Source organism: Ochotona curzoniae, unplaced genomic scaffold, assembly GCF_017591425.1.
Source record: "Ochotona curzoniae isolate NIBS_2020 unplaced genomic scaffold, NIBS_Ocur_1.0 contig_883, whole genome shotgun sequence".
Taxonomy (NCBI): domain Eukaryota; kingdom Metazoa; phylum Chordata; class Mammalia; order Lagomorpha; family Ochotonidae; genus Ochotona; species Ochotona curzoniae.
The window spans coordinates 37,514,027-37,531,190 of NW_024466599.1; the positions used below are offsets into that span (position 1 = coordinate 37,514,027).

General features: G+C 41.2%; 1 protein-coding gene across 1 annotated transcript in view; it reads right to left on the bottom strand.

Annotated features, from left to right (window-relative positions):
* ANTXR1 (ANTXR cell adhesion molecule 1) overlaps positions 1-17,164 on the bottom strand; it is a 194,004-nt gene that overhangs the window by 148,757 nt on the left and 28,083 nt on the right. The window contains exon 3 of the mRNA XM_040994030.1: positions 16,836-16,907. Coding sequence (XP_040849964.1) covers positions 16,836-16,907 — 72 coding nt within the window. The remainder of the gene's footprint in view (positions 1-16,835; positions 16,908-17,164) is intronic.

The window sequence follows — 17,164 nt, forward strand, 5'->3', positions numbered from 1 at the left end:
GACCAAGAGCCAGGACCCAATTGCAGGAATCTCCATCTGCTGGCACAAACCCTCCTTTCTCTTAAAAGAAGCAGAGTTTTCATTCCCAGTGGGAGAAAAGTCTTAACAGCATAACTTCTCTGGAGGAGATACACAGTGATTTAGCCAAAGTAGCAACAGCTCTGGTGAGTGGGAAAGAAGCCAGTACCAAGGACCAAGGAAAGACCACCGCAGGCAGGCGGGAGGGAGACACATAGTGTGAACTCTGCCACCTATACAGTGATGCCAAAGAATATAGTACAGTTGCCTGTCAAAACAAAGCCCAAAGCATCTCTGCTTTCCAGGACAACCAAGAGTGTTTTGCATGTGCTGGTGCCTGGGCATTTTGACTCTGGCTGTTAAAGGCAACAGTGAGGACAGGAAGAGGAAGTGGGACATGGCACTGGACAAGTGCCATCTAGGGTAAATATGAATGATTTGGAGGCTAAATCCAATCTCAATGGACCATTCTGAGATGTAGAATGTCCATAAATGGCTCTATATCATGTTAGAAAGGCCAAGAAAGAAATGTAACTTCCAACAACTACAACTACAACAAAGAGACAAAATCCACAAACTACAAACCTATGAAAAGGTTGAAAATTGTCTTCCCTCTATTGGGGTCTCCTCAAGGATAGGGGGTGATGTGCTTTTCTAGCTAGGAAGGGAAGACCCTGGTGAGTAGAGAAAGAACTCAACATTCATTTGTTATCTGCTCCATACAGGGCACTGCACAAAGTTTTTGATTCCATCTTCACACTAACACTTAATGTGGCTTTGACTATCCCTGCACCGCAGCTGAGAAAATGGGCTCCAGAAAGCAGGACAGCAGAGACCTGAAGTCAAATCTGTTTGGCTCTGTAAAGATCTTCCACTTTGCCCCACAGCCTCCCTCCCAGCACAGAGCAGGACTGGGAAGGCTTTCAATAGCACCTGTGAGGTGATTTCCAACACCAGCCAGGTGCTCGGGGTGGACCAGGCTCTGCTTTCTGCACAGAAGGGAAGGAATGCTTTAGGATGGTGTCTTACGTAAACACTACTGCTAGCTCCTACCTACAGAGAAAGCAATGGTCTCAGAGAAGTTGAGGAACTTGCCCAAGGCTCCTCCACTACTCGAGGCAGAGCTGGGATGTAATCCCAGAGGCCTGCTCTCAATCCATAGTGTACACTCTTGCTCTCTTGTGAATGAAGCAATGAAAGAAACAATACAGTTTACCCTGGCAGTTGCTTGGGGGAGGAATTCTCATGAAAAGCATTAACCTTTTGTTAAAATGAATGTGATCGGGTGGCCTTGGGTGGGAGATTTTCAAAGATAAACTGCAGAGGACGTGGCTTCTCACACGACTGGGTCATTGAGATTCTGGGCAATGTACTACTGTTTGACCATCTCAGTGTCCAGATGTCAGCATATATGTCCAGCCAGCCAAGTCAGACACTGGAAGCCTTTCCGGGCCCTCTCTCTATCCAGACTGCCCTCTCCTCTTCTATTCCCCACTCTATCTGCAGATTCTAATGGTCCTATTCCAAATGTCTCTCGAGGTAGACTATTTCACTGACTCTTCTGCCAACTCCAGGATCTGTGCCAGCATCAGATCTTGCTTAGACCATTGGGACAGTCGCTGACAGTCCTTTGACTGTTTTGTCTCCTCCTTGAGTTTGCTATGCACATGGTTACCATGCTGTTCTGTACAGATGGAATCATGCTATTATTCCTTTGGCTCAATACTCTTCCATTGCTGCCTGTTGCAGTTGGACTAACACTCAAAACCCTTGCCATGGCTCTGCAGTGCCTACATGCAGTGTACCGTATGTAGTTCTGTGCAGATTCATCTCTTGTGTCTTTGCACTGCCTTCCCCCACTGCCCACCCCTCCTTCACCTTAACTACTCTGGTCTTCCTAAGCTCCTTTCTCCAGCAAACCCTTTATAGAGGCAGTCACTACTGCTTGAGGGCATTATTTGACTGCCTCCTCACAAGCCAATTCTAATACAGCCCCAGTCTTAACTAAAATTCAAATTGTTCCAAGTAGCCTGATTGGACATCCCCAATCCAAATTGCTTCCCTTCATCAGACTTCTCAGCGCAACCTATGGCTGTTGCTTCACAATATTCAAATCATTTGTAAAAGAAACATTGAACCATGTCATTCTTTGTTTAGTTGTTGCTTTTTGCTCTGGACTTTAAGCTGCATGAGAGCTGGGCTGTGTCTGGGTCCGCAATCTATCTCCTTGTCTGCACCAGTACATGAACACAACAGACATTCTTCTGTGGGGGAGAGACTGATTTCTACTAATTAGGTGGGAGAATATTGAAAGACAGGAATTTGTTCATTGGTCATGGACAACACTGAAATTGGAGTATGGTACTAACACTGAAACTCCAAAAAAGGAAAAAGAAAAAACCCAACACCGTAGCGGGGGTTTGGAAAAGCTTCCCTGGCTTCACTGATTTTTTCCTGCCAAACAGAGTCTGGGAACTGGGGTATTTTCTCTAAGCCCATTTCCTTTTTCTTTACAAGTATTTTCTTGAGTTGTCTATGTTTTTGGAACCAGAGCAAGCAAGGGCTATTTGGAAAGTGTCCAATTCTTGGTTCTTTGTGTCTGGCAAGGTACAAACCAGAAATTAGCAAACAGTGATCACAATCTCCCTGATATACCTCTACCTCTTAAAAGATCAAGTGGCTTGTGCTCCCAGCTCCCTACCCCCTATCAAAACACCCACAGCATCGAAACAAAACAGTTTCATGGGAATTGTGGATCCCTTTTAATTCTGGGACAATAGAACTACTAATAATGGTGTATTCTCTATGCTGTCTTAGAAATGGAAGAAAATCAGAAGAAAGACTTTCCAGAAGATGATAAGAACCTCACTGAAGGCTCAATTATTAACAAATGAAATGTTATCTTGCTGGGAAATACAAGAGGCTGGGAATATTAGGAAGGGAGGCTGCTATTAAACAGCTCGTATTTTCCTTGGTGGTTTCACATTTCTGCCAGTGCTTCTGTTTAGAAGTAAAGGGTTTCCCAGTCACATCTTCATGTTTCTTTTGCAATTTCCATAACCACTTAATAACAGGACACAGAATACATGATTATTGAATGAATGATTCCTGTTTGGGTGCATTCATCCATCATCCATTCACTGCCACTACTATTTATTGGTTATACTCCATGCAGCCTACTATGTTGGATGGCAGGGGTAGTGGGTTGGGAGAATTAATCTCCTTATTCTCTGGGTTTTCTGTAGTCCTGGGAATTTTCCTACACTTCATGAAGACTCCTTTCTGGGGTTCTGGCTGTATTGTGACATTCTGATCATATTTACGGATGAAACATGAAAGGATGAGCATAGAAGCACATCAAGAAGCATTTCCACAAGCTTTCATCCCATGCATCATACTGACATTCTCACTGCAAAATTCCCCTTGGGGTTATGCAATGTCTGCCATATTTTCACTTTGTAAAAACAACTTCTACCACCACCCAAAAATAGCTCAACATCAGCTCTACACTGCTGACTTCCTTGCTTCCTTGGAAAATAGCTTCTGTGGAATTGGACTATTCTCAAATGCCTTGCAGTTGTTGGCTTTGGAGTCTCAACTTATACAGTAAACACACATCACTGTTAATTGCCACTAATGCTCCTCTCACAGCATTTCCAGATGGCTTTCTGGCTCCAGTTGTGGACCACAAAAAACAATGTAGTGGCCCGAACAGAATGCAGATTACTTCATTATTGTTCCTTTCCTGTTAGTTTTGGAGTCAAGAAGTTTGGTAAATCAACTACAGTCAATTGTACATATTATGTATACATCATAACCTTTTGGGGACTTTTGCTAAAGGATAGGCCAACATGATGAATAGTATTAAGATTTTTAATGCAAAGTTAGTTTTTCTGCTTGTTTTTTTAGTAAGGTATAATTTATATACAGTATCTGTATGCACAAATATTTGCTTTTTCCTTTATTGTTGTGGCGTTTATGTCTGTAAAATTATTATAATATTCTTTTGTTATCTTTTGACATATTTAGAATTTATATTAATTTCCCTTCTTTCATTCCTTTGTAGGTTGCATCTTCTAATCAACCTTGGCAGGAGCTCATTAACTTGTTCTTTTAAAATACTTAAAAGCTTTGTGATTTTCTACATTGTTTATCTATTTTCAGTTTTACTGATTCACTACCTACTTTGAATTTAATGATATTTTTCTTTTTAGCTCCATAAAATACAGAATAATTTGTTTTAATTATTCTAAATCTGTCTTCTTTTCTAAGAAAAACATAAAGCTACACATTTTCCCCTTAGTACTACTGTAGCAGCATCCCACAGATGTTGTCAGATTGAATTTTCAATGTCATTCAGCTCTAAACATTTTTAAATTTCTTATGTTATTTATTTCCTTTGACTCAGGAATTTTTTGATTACTTATCATTTTTTAAATATTTATTTATTTACTTAAAAACAGACATGGTGAGAGAAGGAGAGAAATTTTCCACCTGCTGATTCACTTCCTAAATGACCACAACATCTAGATCTGAACCAGGTTGAAACCAGGAGCAGGAATTCCATCTGTGTCTTCCATAAAGTTATAGAGTCCAAGTACTTGAGCCATCTTCTGCTGCTTTCTTAGGTGCATTAGCAGGGACCTGTCCCAGAAGAATGGCCAGAACTCAAACCAGCTCTCAGATATGGGTTGCAAGCTTTACAGGAGGTGGCTTAACCTATTTGGCCACAACACTGGCCTTTGTGAAATACCATGAAGTCCATTTTTTTCTATATCACTATGGCCACTCCTATATTATTTTCATTGTATATTTTTTCCATTTTCTTACTTTTGGTCGGTCACTATATATGTGTTTGAAGTATGTTACTTTTTAAGCCATATAAACTTGTGATTGCCAGAGATCAAACTTCCTAGTATTTTTGCTCCAGTGTAATCTCCTTCCACAATGACTCTATACTTTCTAAGTAACTTGGCTTTAGCCTGTGAAACATCAGTGCATATGACAAAAGCCCAGGATCCATCAGCCCTTGGATGCTGAGGTTTGCCTTCTTGGAATGTTGCAGCCATCATGAGAGAACATGGTCTACTCCCTGAGAGTGAAGGATCAAATTGAGAAATCTTCAGCTGTTTTATTTATGTTATTTCTCCCAGCTGATTCTATACAGAGATGCTACTGTATAAATAAGTGCAGATGAAACTGGAATAAAACACCTTAACTTCTAACTACAAGCTGTCAGTATTTTTTCAATGCATCCATAGGTCAATTACACAATGGATCTTATTTGTTTATTCAGTGTGACATTTTCTACATTTTAATCAGAATGTTTCGTATTTCTTATACTTCACACATTGACACGGCTAAATTTAAGTCCACTTTCTTGTTGTCTTCCTACTTCCTGTCTCTTATGTTCTTTGTTTCTTTTGTCTTACATTCTTTTACATTGATCAAGTGCGTGCTTTTCATTCTTTCTTTTTTGTTGTTATTTCATCTAATGCCATTGATTTTTTTAAGTAAAGCTACTATGTCTTCTTTCTTTAATATTACTCAGAATATTAAGATGTGCACCCCTATTTTATCATTATCAACCCTGTTAATATTATATCACTGTGTTGTAATTGAAGAACCTTTCAAGATTATACGTGCATATGATTCCCTTTCATCTCTTGTGCTATTATTGCCATACTTTAAAAAAAAAAAGATTTATTCTATTTTATTGGAAAGGCAGATTTACAGAGAGAAGGAAAGAAAGCCAGAGAAAGATCCTCCATCTGTTGGTTCACTGTTGAATCCTGTGGGGGTACAGGATCCCAAGGAGTTGGGCCATTCTTCACTGCCTTCCCAGGCCACTAGCAGGGAGGAATCAGGACATGAATTGGTGCCCATATGGGATGCTGCACCTTGCAAGTAGAGAATTAGCAGTTGAGTCATTGTGTCAATCCCAATCATCATGCATTTTATATCATATTTGTAATAAACTCCAAATACGACAGTTGCCTCATTAGCCATGAAGTATATGTTCCAAGATTCTCAATGGATCCTGAAACGGAGCCCTGAAAATATTCTTTTCTGCTACACACATCATTTTGACACAACCCATCATCTTGATATTTTTTAATACAAATCTTTTCCTGTATCTGTATAACCATTTCTCACTGTAGCAATAGATTGGTGTCACTCATTTGGGGTGGATCCTTGATGAGGTCTTCGTCTAACGCACCATTTGCCATTGGTTAGAACACATTTTCTCTTCATGTCTTCCTACCACAAATGTAATGCCTTTTGTATCTCAACTAAATACTCAGACACTGTGGCTATAGCTTTTGAAGTGCAATGGCATAACAAGCACAAATTTCTGTTTCTTTCATTTAATTCAAGAGAGCCAAGACTCATTGTCATAGATACTTCACTTTACCGTAATAATTTCAGCATATGACATTCGTTTTTATTGGCCAACAACTTTGACCTTTTCACTTATAGGAAGCACTTTATGGCTTTTCTTTGGTATATCCCAGTTGTCAGCATTGCTACTCATGCACTTTGGGGCTATTAGTAAATAAAGTAGGGGTTGCTTGAGCAGAAACACTGTGTTACAGAAAAGATGCATGTGATAACTGAGAGAGCTACCAAGTGACTAATGGACAGATGACATACACAGAGTGGACTTGCTGGACAAAGGGATGGCTCACATCCTGGGTGAGACGAAGCTGGATGACAGAATTCATCGAGCAACTCAGAACAGCTCTCAATTTAAGATTTATGAATTGGCTACTTCTGAAATTTTAATACCTTTGAGCAAAGAAAACTGAAACTTAGGCAAGTCAAACTACAGATGAAAGGAACTACTGTGTGGTGCTCTTACTTCTGGCTTAAACAATTAACTGTCTTTTTATGAACAAATAAAACGAAAGTAGCTTTGTATTATCAACTAAACACATACTGCTTTTGGTACTTTTTCTCCTCTTCTCCTTTAAGACCTGCTTTACATCTGAGGTCATTTTCCTTCAGTCTGAGGAGGTCTTCAAACATTAATCTTTTGTGGTGCAGATTAGCTAATAATTAGCTTTTTAGACTTTTTAAAAAAATCCCTTAAAATGTCTCAATATTGCCTTCAGGTTAGGTATATATATTTCAAGTAGATAAGAGATTCTAAGTAGACTTTTTTTTTTCTTTTCTCTCCTTAAAGATATCATTCCATTGTGTTCAGGATTGTATCTGTTTTGTTCTGATGAAAAGTTGTTTTCTCTGTAATATGTCTTTTCCCTCTTCCCTATGGCTGCTTATCAGATTTTTCAGAAATTTGATTATGATATACGTAAGTGATGGTTTCTTTGTCCTTGTCCTGTTTGGGGTTCCTTGAGATTCTTGGATCTCTGTGTGTATTACATCTTGGAGATTCCAATTAGATGTACACTGTACCACTTGATATTATCCTACAAATCCCAAGACCTGGCCCATTCTTTCCTTCTATCTTCTAAATTTTTCTCTGTCTGAATAATTTTTATTCATCTGTTTTTATTCATCTGCAGTGTATAATGCGATTTTAATTAAATTCATCCAAAGAATTTTTTATTTTAGATTTTCTATTTTTTTCAGGTTTATGGATTACACATGGCTCTGAGTTTTTTCTTGATATCTCGGGATACTCACTTGTTTCTCAATTATTTAGCATGTTTATGATGGTTGCTTTAAGCTCCTTGTTTGATCATTCCACTAGTGATCTGCAGTTTGCTTCATCCAGTGCACTTCACCATGGATCATTTCTTTATTAAGGATTGAATTTCCCATGTCTCAGAATCCTTTAATTTGTACTGCAGATACTGTTTATAACAAAAGCAGAGGCTATGATGGTAAAGTATGGATTTATTTGGTTTACTTGCTGCAGAACTGCAGCCTTTCATTCTGTGGGCAGGAGTGAGGGGCTGATCATTTAGATTTCCTCCTTGAATGAGGTTAAGCTTGGGCTGGGCTGCAGCTTTAATCAGAGCCTTCCTTGTGATTAGCTCAATGCCTGGCTTCCAGCCCTTCCCTGACTTTGTGATCTTTTCAGCATGACTTGGAAGGGCATTAAGTGCAGGTTCAGGTGGTTTGACATCTCTGTCCAAGCCTGGCAGGACTCCAGAATCCAAGCACCATGGAAATCTTCCCAACAACGTAATTTTGCTCTACTTTTCAGCAACTATTTCACTGTGGCTTTTATAGAAAGCACAGAGATGCAGCTGAGGGAGAAGTGTTAGGCTGAGTGACTCGTTTTCATTTCACATTTGAATCTGTCCTTCCAGTACACACTGTAGGTCTTCAACCTTGCAAAGACGGTTCATGGAAGACAGACTCTTCCAAGTGGCCAGACCAAAACCAAGCGTCCACCCTCAGATCTCTACTTAGCTGCAAAGCCTTGTTTGTCTCTAATTGAGCTCCTCAGTGCTTCCTGTATCTCTGCCAGTCCCATGGACACATGTGAATTTTATTTTGTCTGGGATTTTATGGTTGACCATGGAAATGAAGGTTTTTCACAGCCTTCCATATCCTAACTAGAAGCAGACAAGCTGTAAAGGCTGTCTCTAAATTTTTGTGACTACACATTTGTCTCAAGTCAGGAAAAAAGATACTAGAAGTTGATTACAAGTGATTACAAGCAAATAAATATCCTTTGGCCAACTGTCATCTGTTCAAAAAATTCATTTTAAACTTATTGTAAGAGAGAGGGAGGGAGGCAGGGAGAGAGAGAGAGAGAGAGAGAGAGAAACAGCCCCTGTCCATTATTCAGTTCCCAAATACCTTCATTAGCTAGGACTGGGCAAAGCTATTGGCAGAAGCCAGAACTTCATCCAGGTCTCCCATGTGGGTAAGAGGGGGACAGCTGCTTGAGGCATCACTTGCTGCTTCCCAGGGTGCACACCAGCAGGAAGCTGGAATTGACAGCACAGCTGAGCTTGACCCCAAATACTCTGATAAGGGATGTGGGTATTCCAAGCAACATATAAACTGCTAAGGCAAATGCCCATCCTGAGTATCTCTCATTTTAAAAAGAAAGACCTCTTTGTCCTCACCTCTCCCTCTTGCTGAAGGCCTATTCATTTATATTTCTCTTCATGACACAGTCTCATGAACATCTCTGACTTCTTGGGTGGAGGCCTTCTCCAACTGTCTAGCAGTTGAGTGCAGCCTGTACCAAAGGAGGAAGATGAAAAGCCTTGTTGGAAGCTGTGTACCTGATAGGATGCAATAGTCGGTGGATGACCAGCTTTTGTCAACCAACAAGTTTTTTCTTACTAAGGGACGTCAGACATCAATGTATTGATATGATTCCTCTCCTCCCCCTCTTTATAAGACACTCATTTCTACAGTGAAGCAATTTCAAAACTTCCCCTAGATGCGAAGTCTAGAACTGGACAAGAGGGAAGGCTGGAGGGCATTACACTGCTTGTTTGGATGCCACCATGATCTCACCAAGCTTGCTGTCCCTGACCATAAAACACCCATTCTTCTGCAATTTTACTGTAGAATTTTCTCCTCTTGTCTGGTAGAGATGGAGAGGGATGCTGTTCAGACTGCAGCAGGTGCAGGAGCAGGGGTTGGCTCTGCAGTTGAGTGGCACCTTAGATACAGTTGTGCACAGGATCCCAATCTTCGCCCTCTGGCCTGGCTTGCGCTCTGCAGTGTCGGATGGTGCCAGGGCTTCAGCTTTCCAGGGCTCTGTGAGGCTGCATGGCAGGTTCCTCTACAAAACTTCAAAAACTTCTTCAGGGCTCTAACTCACTCCTCTACACACTGCACATCATTTGCCACTCAACCTTCCTCCGTCTTCCTCTTTCTATCTCAGCCTTCCTCTTTCTGTCTTCATAAGCAGTGTTTGACAGTTTAAATGGTTCTTGGTTTCCCCTACAAGGTTTTTTTGTGCTTGTACTTCAAGTTTTTGCTGAACAGGGTGGACTTCTCTTTCTTTCTTTCTTTCTTTCTTTCTTTCTTTCTTTCTTTCTTTCTTTCTTTCTTTCTTTCTTTCTTTCAGAAATGGCAAAACTGTTATATTTAACTCATTTTCCTCTGACATTGGTCTCCATAACTTTGCCCAAACTGTGATCACTGCTCTGGCTTCACTGGATGCAACTTTTTGTCAAGATCTGACAGGGCTGGGCCTGGCGCAGTGGCGTAGTGGTTAAGGTCCTTGCCTTGCACCCCAGGGATCCCATATGGGCGCCGGTTCTATCCCGGCAGCCCCACTTCCCTTCCAGCTCCCTGCCTGTGGCCCGGGAAAGCAGTCGAGGACGGCCCAAAGCTTGGGACCCTGCACCCACGTTGGAGACCTGGAAGAGGCTCCTGGCTTCGGATTGGCATAGTATCGGCCGTTGAGGTCACTTGGGGAGTGGATCATCGGATGGAAGATCTTCCTCTCTGTCTCTCCTCTCTGTATATCTGCTTTTCCAATAAAAAATAAAATAAATCTTTAAAAAAAAAAAGATCTGACAGGGCTGACTTTTTTTCCCTAAGTTCTTTTTGTTTGTTTGTTTTAATTGGAAAGTCACATTTACAGAGAAGAGAGACAGAGAAAGGATCTTTGGTCCACTGGTTTACTCCCCATGTGGACATAATAGTCAGAACTAGGCCCATCCAAAACCAGGAGCCAAGCACTTCTTTCTGGCCTCCCACCCAGGTGAAGGGGTGCAAGGCTTTGGGCCATCCTCTATTGCTTTCCCAAGCCATAAGCAGGGAGCTGGATGGGAAGTGGAGGAGCCAGGATTAGAACCGGCGGCCACAAGGGATCCCAGAGCATGCAAAACACGGACTTTAGCCACTAAGCTATGGCACCAGGCCCATGGCTGACTCAAAGAATGCTTTCTTGTGTTGATTATCAAGGCACTGTACTCTTGCCCTCTATCTCATTAGTTGTTCTTGCTTATATTTCTGTGTAGCTTTTTTTCTTCCTGAATTCTTTGAGGTAGTCTAGAACTCAATTCAAAGCTTTCCTGCTCCCATCCCCAGTTCTCATACTGCACCCAATGTCAGGTGCATTTAAAGCAACAGACTTTACAGGAAGGCAAACTTGTGATTGCATTCTGGTTCCACCATTCCATAAGTATGCCAGCTAACTTCCATGAACTCAAGTGTTCTCAAAGGTAAAATGGAGGTGTGGGACTCCATGATCTCCCAGACCCCTTCCATCCCAGAATGCTGCACCTGACTTCACATTGGGCCAGAGCACTGAGCAGGAACATCTGCATCTTCTGGCATCTGCAGCCCAGAGATACCCCTCCTTGACAGAGAGGAGTAGCTCATCACTGTGACATAGGATCAAGGACAGATCAGCCATCTGAAGTTCACAAAGAGCACATAGGTGACAGGGCTATCTCTTCAGACGTGGACCTGCCTAATACTGATTAATACTATTTCTTGGCTTTGTCTTTGCTTCTGTGAACTGCTTCTGATGTTTGCCGCCCAGTTCTTACTCATCTAGACAACAGAGATGTTTCTGGATGCTGCACTGCCCAATTGTATCCTTAACATGTATCTGCCACATGAGGAATAGGTGATGAGGAAATGAGGCATTTCCTGGATTTCTATGATGGGCCAACATCTCTGCTGGGTATATTCCATACATTGATTTCCCCTATTCTCACAATATATGGTAGATACTGTTAGCTTTATTGTGTAGATGAAAAAGCAGATTCAAGCAAGTGTAGTAACAAGCACATGGTTGTGGAACCATCACCGGAACCCAGCCCAAAGTCTATATTCTCCTTATTACATCTGCAGAACTCAAATTTGGTACACAACAGTGTATTATACACAAAGATGCAGGAAACATGAAATTATTTTCTTGGAGCATAAATTGCACTCGAAACTTGAAGACAAAACCTAACAGGATTTGTACATAAAATCAAACATCAGTACATACAGAACAGAACACAATGAACATGTATTTTTAGAATTAAAGAACTTTGGATAACTTTCTTATTTTTCAATACTCCATGTATATCACATCCTACGACCCCAAAGTATAGTTTTTACTCTATCCTGCTAACAGGGGCACTAAATGGGAAGAATCCAGCAAACACACTCCCCTTCCACGCCAGTCTGTCCACAGACCTGCTGAACTCTCCAGGGTGGGCTCCTTTTACCATTACTGCGACTCATCCCAGATGCTCTGAGAAAAATCCCCTGGACTCAAAGCTGTGCATCTTTGTCAGGAAGGACTCTTGCTAGAACCATTATACAAAGGAAGTAATAATTTTTACTGGTGTCAAACTAATGCAGAAGCTTGTGTTGTGTTTCCCTGTGCAGGGATAGACCTGCCAAATGTCACAAACATCCAAAAATGATGTGAGCCAGGAAGAACTGGAGACTCCCTCTCTAAATTCCTGTTGTATATATTGTGAGGATTGGGTGTCTTGTGTCCAAGAGGACTTTGGATACCATCTTATCCACTTATCAGACACCCTTACAACAACAATAGTAATAATGATTTATTGGGTACTTACTTTGTGCCTGCATTATTAATCCTTCCAAGGGTTCTGTGAGATAGATACTACCACTATATTCATTAAAGAAACAGGGTCATAGAGAAGTAAGAAACTTGCCCATGGTCTCCAAATACGTGACATCTCTTATGAGGACAAGAGAACAGAGATACCCAATCCTCTCACCATCAAACCTGTAGCAACTAAAGAGGACCCCAAAATGGAATAAATGAAAGTTCTTCCAAGCACTAAATATCTGAAGATGCTTTTTCTCTCTTGTTATTTTTAAATTTAGAAAGGGTTTTTGGAACTGTGTCTCTTGGTAATGACAACCTGTAATCATTCTGCTCCAGGAATCAAGTGATGTGTTCAGAATATGTCATTTTCCCCTGTGACACTAATGGCAAAACCACACTCTCCACCAATGCAGAGAATGACTGAGAGGGCTAGAGAAGTGTGGTCTCTTGGTTTTCACTCAGCAGTCTGAGCCAGGCATTCTTGGCTTTCACTCCACCTCCTTAAGCAATAAGCTACACTTAACCTCTTCACCCATCTGCGAAATGCTGATGCTACCTTTTTACCTCTTTAGTAAGCTCCAGTTTTCAAAAGACCATGAAGATGAGACATATAGAGGGCATGGGTTTTCCGAGAACTGTTTCCTTGGAACAGTCACAGTGGGTTTAGGTGGTGAAGGCTTGAATCTGTTTTTAACTTAAAATTGTCTATACGGGTTAAACAGTGGGAAACTCTGTAGTTGAGTAATTAGAATACACACATCAGGCTGGGCTTCCTGGTACAAATTGAGTTCCCTAAAGTTTTAGAGCAGAGTAGCCTTCAGCTTTCTCGCCTTGGTATTCCCATCTACTTATAACAGTATCTATATGATGTAATTCTCTCTCTCTTTTTTAAAAAAAACCTTTTATTTATTTTCATTTGAAAGGCAGATTTACAGAAAAAAGGATGACAAAGAGAGAGTGTCTTTCATCCACTGGTTCACTCTCCACTAGGCTGCAATGACCAGAACTAAGCTGATTGAAACCAGGAATCAGGAGCCTCCTGAGTTGGTGCATGGTCCCAAGGCCTTGAGCCATTCTACACTGCTTTCCCAGGCTATAAGTAGAGAGCTAGACTAGAGCAGTCAGAACATGAACCAGTGCCCATATAGAATGTTGGTACCAAAGAGTGGAGGATTAGCCAATAGCTATGGTGCTAACCCCGTTGTAATCCTCTTGACAACCATATCAAACATCAATATTTTCCCTTATTATAGATGAAGAAAATATTCTATGAAACTGCTACATAATAGTCTTTAATAAAATGTTATAGGTAGATACATACATATTTGCATGTGTATGAGCATATACATAGGTGTAGTGATAGCTTCCACAAAGAGCAAACAAAACAGCATATATGCAGTAGCCATGCATATGGAGTAGACTGTTAGATGTAAAATCACTAGATTTGACAATTTTAATTCAGTGAACTTTGAAAAAGCAATAATAACTATGCTGCTACCGAATACATGAATGAACTTGAGAAAATAATTGCAGCTCTCTGGAAATCATTTTCCTTAACAAGCAAATGAGGTCAGTGGGCTGAATAAGAAACAATAATCCTTTGACCCAGAGTTGCTTTGTTGGGCTTTGTTCTTTCATCTTAACAAAGCTTAGGAAGAAAAGTAAAATTTCCAGTCAAAGACAGTAATCACAGTCTGCACACTTTAACTCTTGCTTCCCTTTCCAAATTGTACAAGACAGCTAAACTAGTAGACTACTAGACTGTATTCTCATGCTCAATAAGACACTGTGAGCACAGAATTCAGAAAAACACCTATGTTGGAAGATCTGAAGGCCCGATTCTTGGTGGATGTCCTGAGAAAGCTTTTCAGAGAGACCATGTGCCCACGTCTCTTCTGATAAGGCTGAGGATATGTCAGACAACCACCCTGGGCTTTGCCACTGGGCTATGGGTCAGGGCCAGCAGTCACCACAGGAAATCTACTCAGCTTTTAGGGCGGGAAGCCTGGCTGCTGTTTGAGGCATATTCATCCCACATTAAATACCACATATGACAAAGTAAGAATGCTAACTTCTGTCTTCTCTTTGGCATACGAAGCTTGCAACAACAAAGCTAAAGCACCAAAACCAAAACAAAAACAACCTAGACTCCAAGTAGACTCAGAAGATGAGCATTTTGAACAATCAGAAGCAATCTAAATGGATATGAATGCCTAGGCCTTCTGATGAGGCTCATAAATCCCTTACTGTCCTGCCCCTCCCAAGTCCCCAGAGGCTTCCAGCAGTATTGCATAAAATATCTGTAACATGTTCTCTCATCTTCTGGCCAAACTCTCATGCATGGAGCATAGAGTCAATATGAAGCAACACTAGGAAGTCTCAGATTGTATGAAAATGTGAACAGATAAGATCTGATTTCGGTTTTGATCCGATACATATCCCCTCCATGCCCTTGAAGGGAGCAAGCAGGTGTCAGCCTGTATTACCTCTAAAATTTTGACTCCAAGGGGGAGCAGAGTGAGCAAAACAGGAATCTTAACAGATGCAACGGGCCACGTGTAGTTTCATTGTACCACTGGATGTTTCAGATATGCGTGGCTTGATCTTTGAGGTATGTATGTGCTCTTGGCAGGGTTAATCAGATTTTCTCTATTTAGCCCTTCCCATATCTGAATAAAAAGCCTCTGTGCATTGAGTCTAACAACATCTAGAGACTGAGCAAGACTACAAGCTTGGATGATGGCTAGAGACACTTCAGAGCTTGGCAAGTGCCTTGGCGCCTACTGAAGGAAAAAAACCACGCAAACTTCTCAGGTTTTATGGTTCTGTTTAGAGGAAGGCAGCAAGATAAACTGCATGGCGTACCTCTCTCTGTGTGTCTGTTTGTCTCTTTCAAATGAATGATGAACACTCAAATAACTGAAATACACGTGAAGTGTTGTGGGAACTGATTTGGTCACCTGAGACACCAGCCTGAAGGTAATTATTGCAATTCCCACGAGATGTTGTTTAGTTCCTGCAAGCCATTATAAAAAGTGCAAGCTATGGGCCTGGTTCTGTAGCCTAGTGGCTAAAGTCTTGCCTTGCATGCGCCAGAATCCCAAATAGGCACCGGTTTGTATCCTGGCTGTTCTACTTCCCTTCCAGCTCCCTTCTTGTGCCCTGAGAAAGCAGTGGAGGACGTCCCAAAGCCTCGGGACCCTGAACCTGTGTGGGAGACCTGGAAGAAGCTCTTGACTTCAGACTGACTCAGCTCTAGCCTTTGCAGCCACTTGGGGAGTGAAGATCTTTCTCTCTGTCTCTCCTTCCTTCTGTAAATCTGACTTTCCAAAACAAACAAATAAAGCAAACAAACTAAAACAAGCCATGCTCATGAATCTGACTTCTCAACATAGGGCTGCTCTCTCTCTGTCAACACTTACTGTCATGTGAAGCCACCCACTATGCTGGGAGAGCAAGGAGGCCCTCGCCAGAACCCAGCAGAGCTGATGTCTTGTACTGTGTCTCCAAAATTGTGAGTTAAACAAGCCTCTTTTCTTCTTAAAGCCTCCAGCCTCAGGTATTTTTTTATAGCAAGAGAAAACTGACCATCACACTTGCCCTTCCTTGTTTTGCAACATGTCCATAAAGAAATCTGTCAATAATTCCACATTTGCTCCACAGAGTTTCTCTCATATGGGTCAATCCCTTTTGAAAAAGTGTGCAGTGTCATTTATATAAACACACTGTCTTCTCCCTCCAACATACCATCCTCATTGAGAATAATGATTTGATTTTGTACTTCAATTCTCATTAAAACATTATTGTTATTACATGGCTTTGGTAAAATACAAAGCAATGTTTGGGTAACTCAGATCTAACCATTTCTTTTATGCTAGCATTTTCCCACACCTGATTAAATTTTCTTTCATTTTATGATACCCAAGCCCTCCCTTCTTAGTCTCTTCCTTGTATGTATGACAGTAATTCAAGTTCTTACCTCCTTCTGAGTTCATTTCTATGGCTCTGAAAACTTAATCCACAAAATAAATTCAATTTAAATAAAAGAAAAATATATAGTCCTCCAAGTTTGCTCACATTTTGCTCAAAGTTAGCCAACAGAGTCACCAGATTTATTGTTAATGTGATTTAGTCATTTCTAGAATTCAACCAACATCAGGAAGTTTCTATCAAAAGTCACCACAGAGCAAACCAAGAGAAAGGCCCACATGCAAAGTACATGGCTCAAGCTCAAAAAGACAGCTATTAGATTACAATGACTGACAGGTTAGAGCTGGCATCACACAAACCTCAGCACTTCTCAGGAGGAGAGAGGCTACATGACAAGGATAGGAAGTGTCCTTACCTGTCTTCTGTTAGTTTCATTAAGGTTGTTCCTCGAGTAGAGAAGACAATAAAGGACATTCTTAGCTGTGGGCTGGAAAGGAAAAGAAACTCCATGAGGGTGACTGGCCAGTGGCAGGCTAGTTCCTTCCAGGGTTTTCCTGCCTGCTTTCCTCCTGCAGCTACCACAGCTGAGGACCCACAACCCAAAGGGGACCCTAAGTTGGTGTTGTCAGTGTTTAGTCAGCTGCGGATAAGACACCGTGTCCCAGAAGAAGAACTCATTCTATCTTTTTGGAGGCTGCTTTTGAATTGACACCGTAACCCAATGAGGGTAGATTGTATGTATTG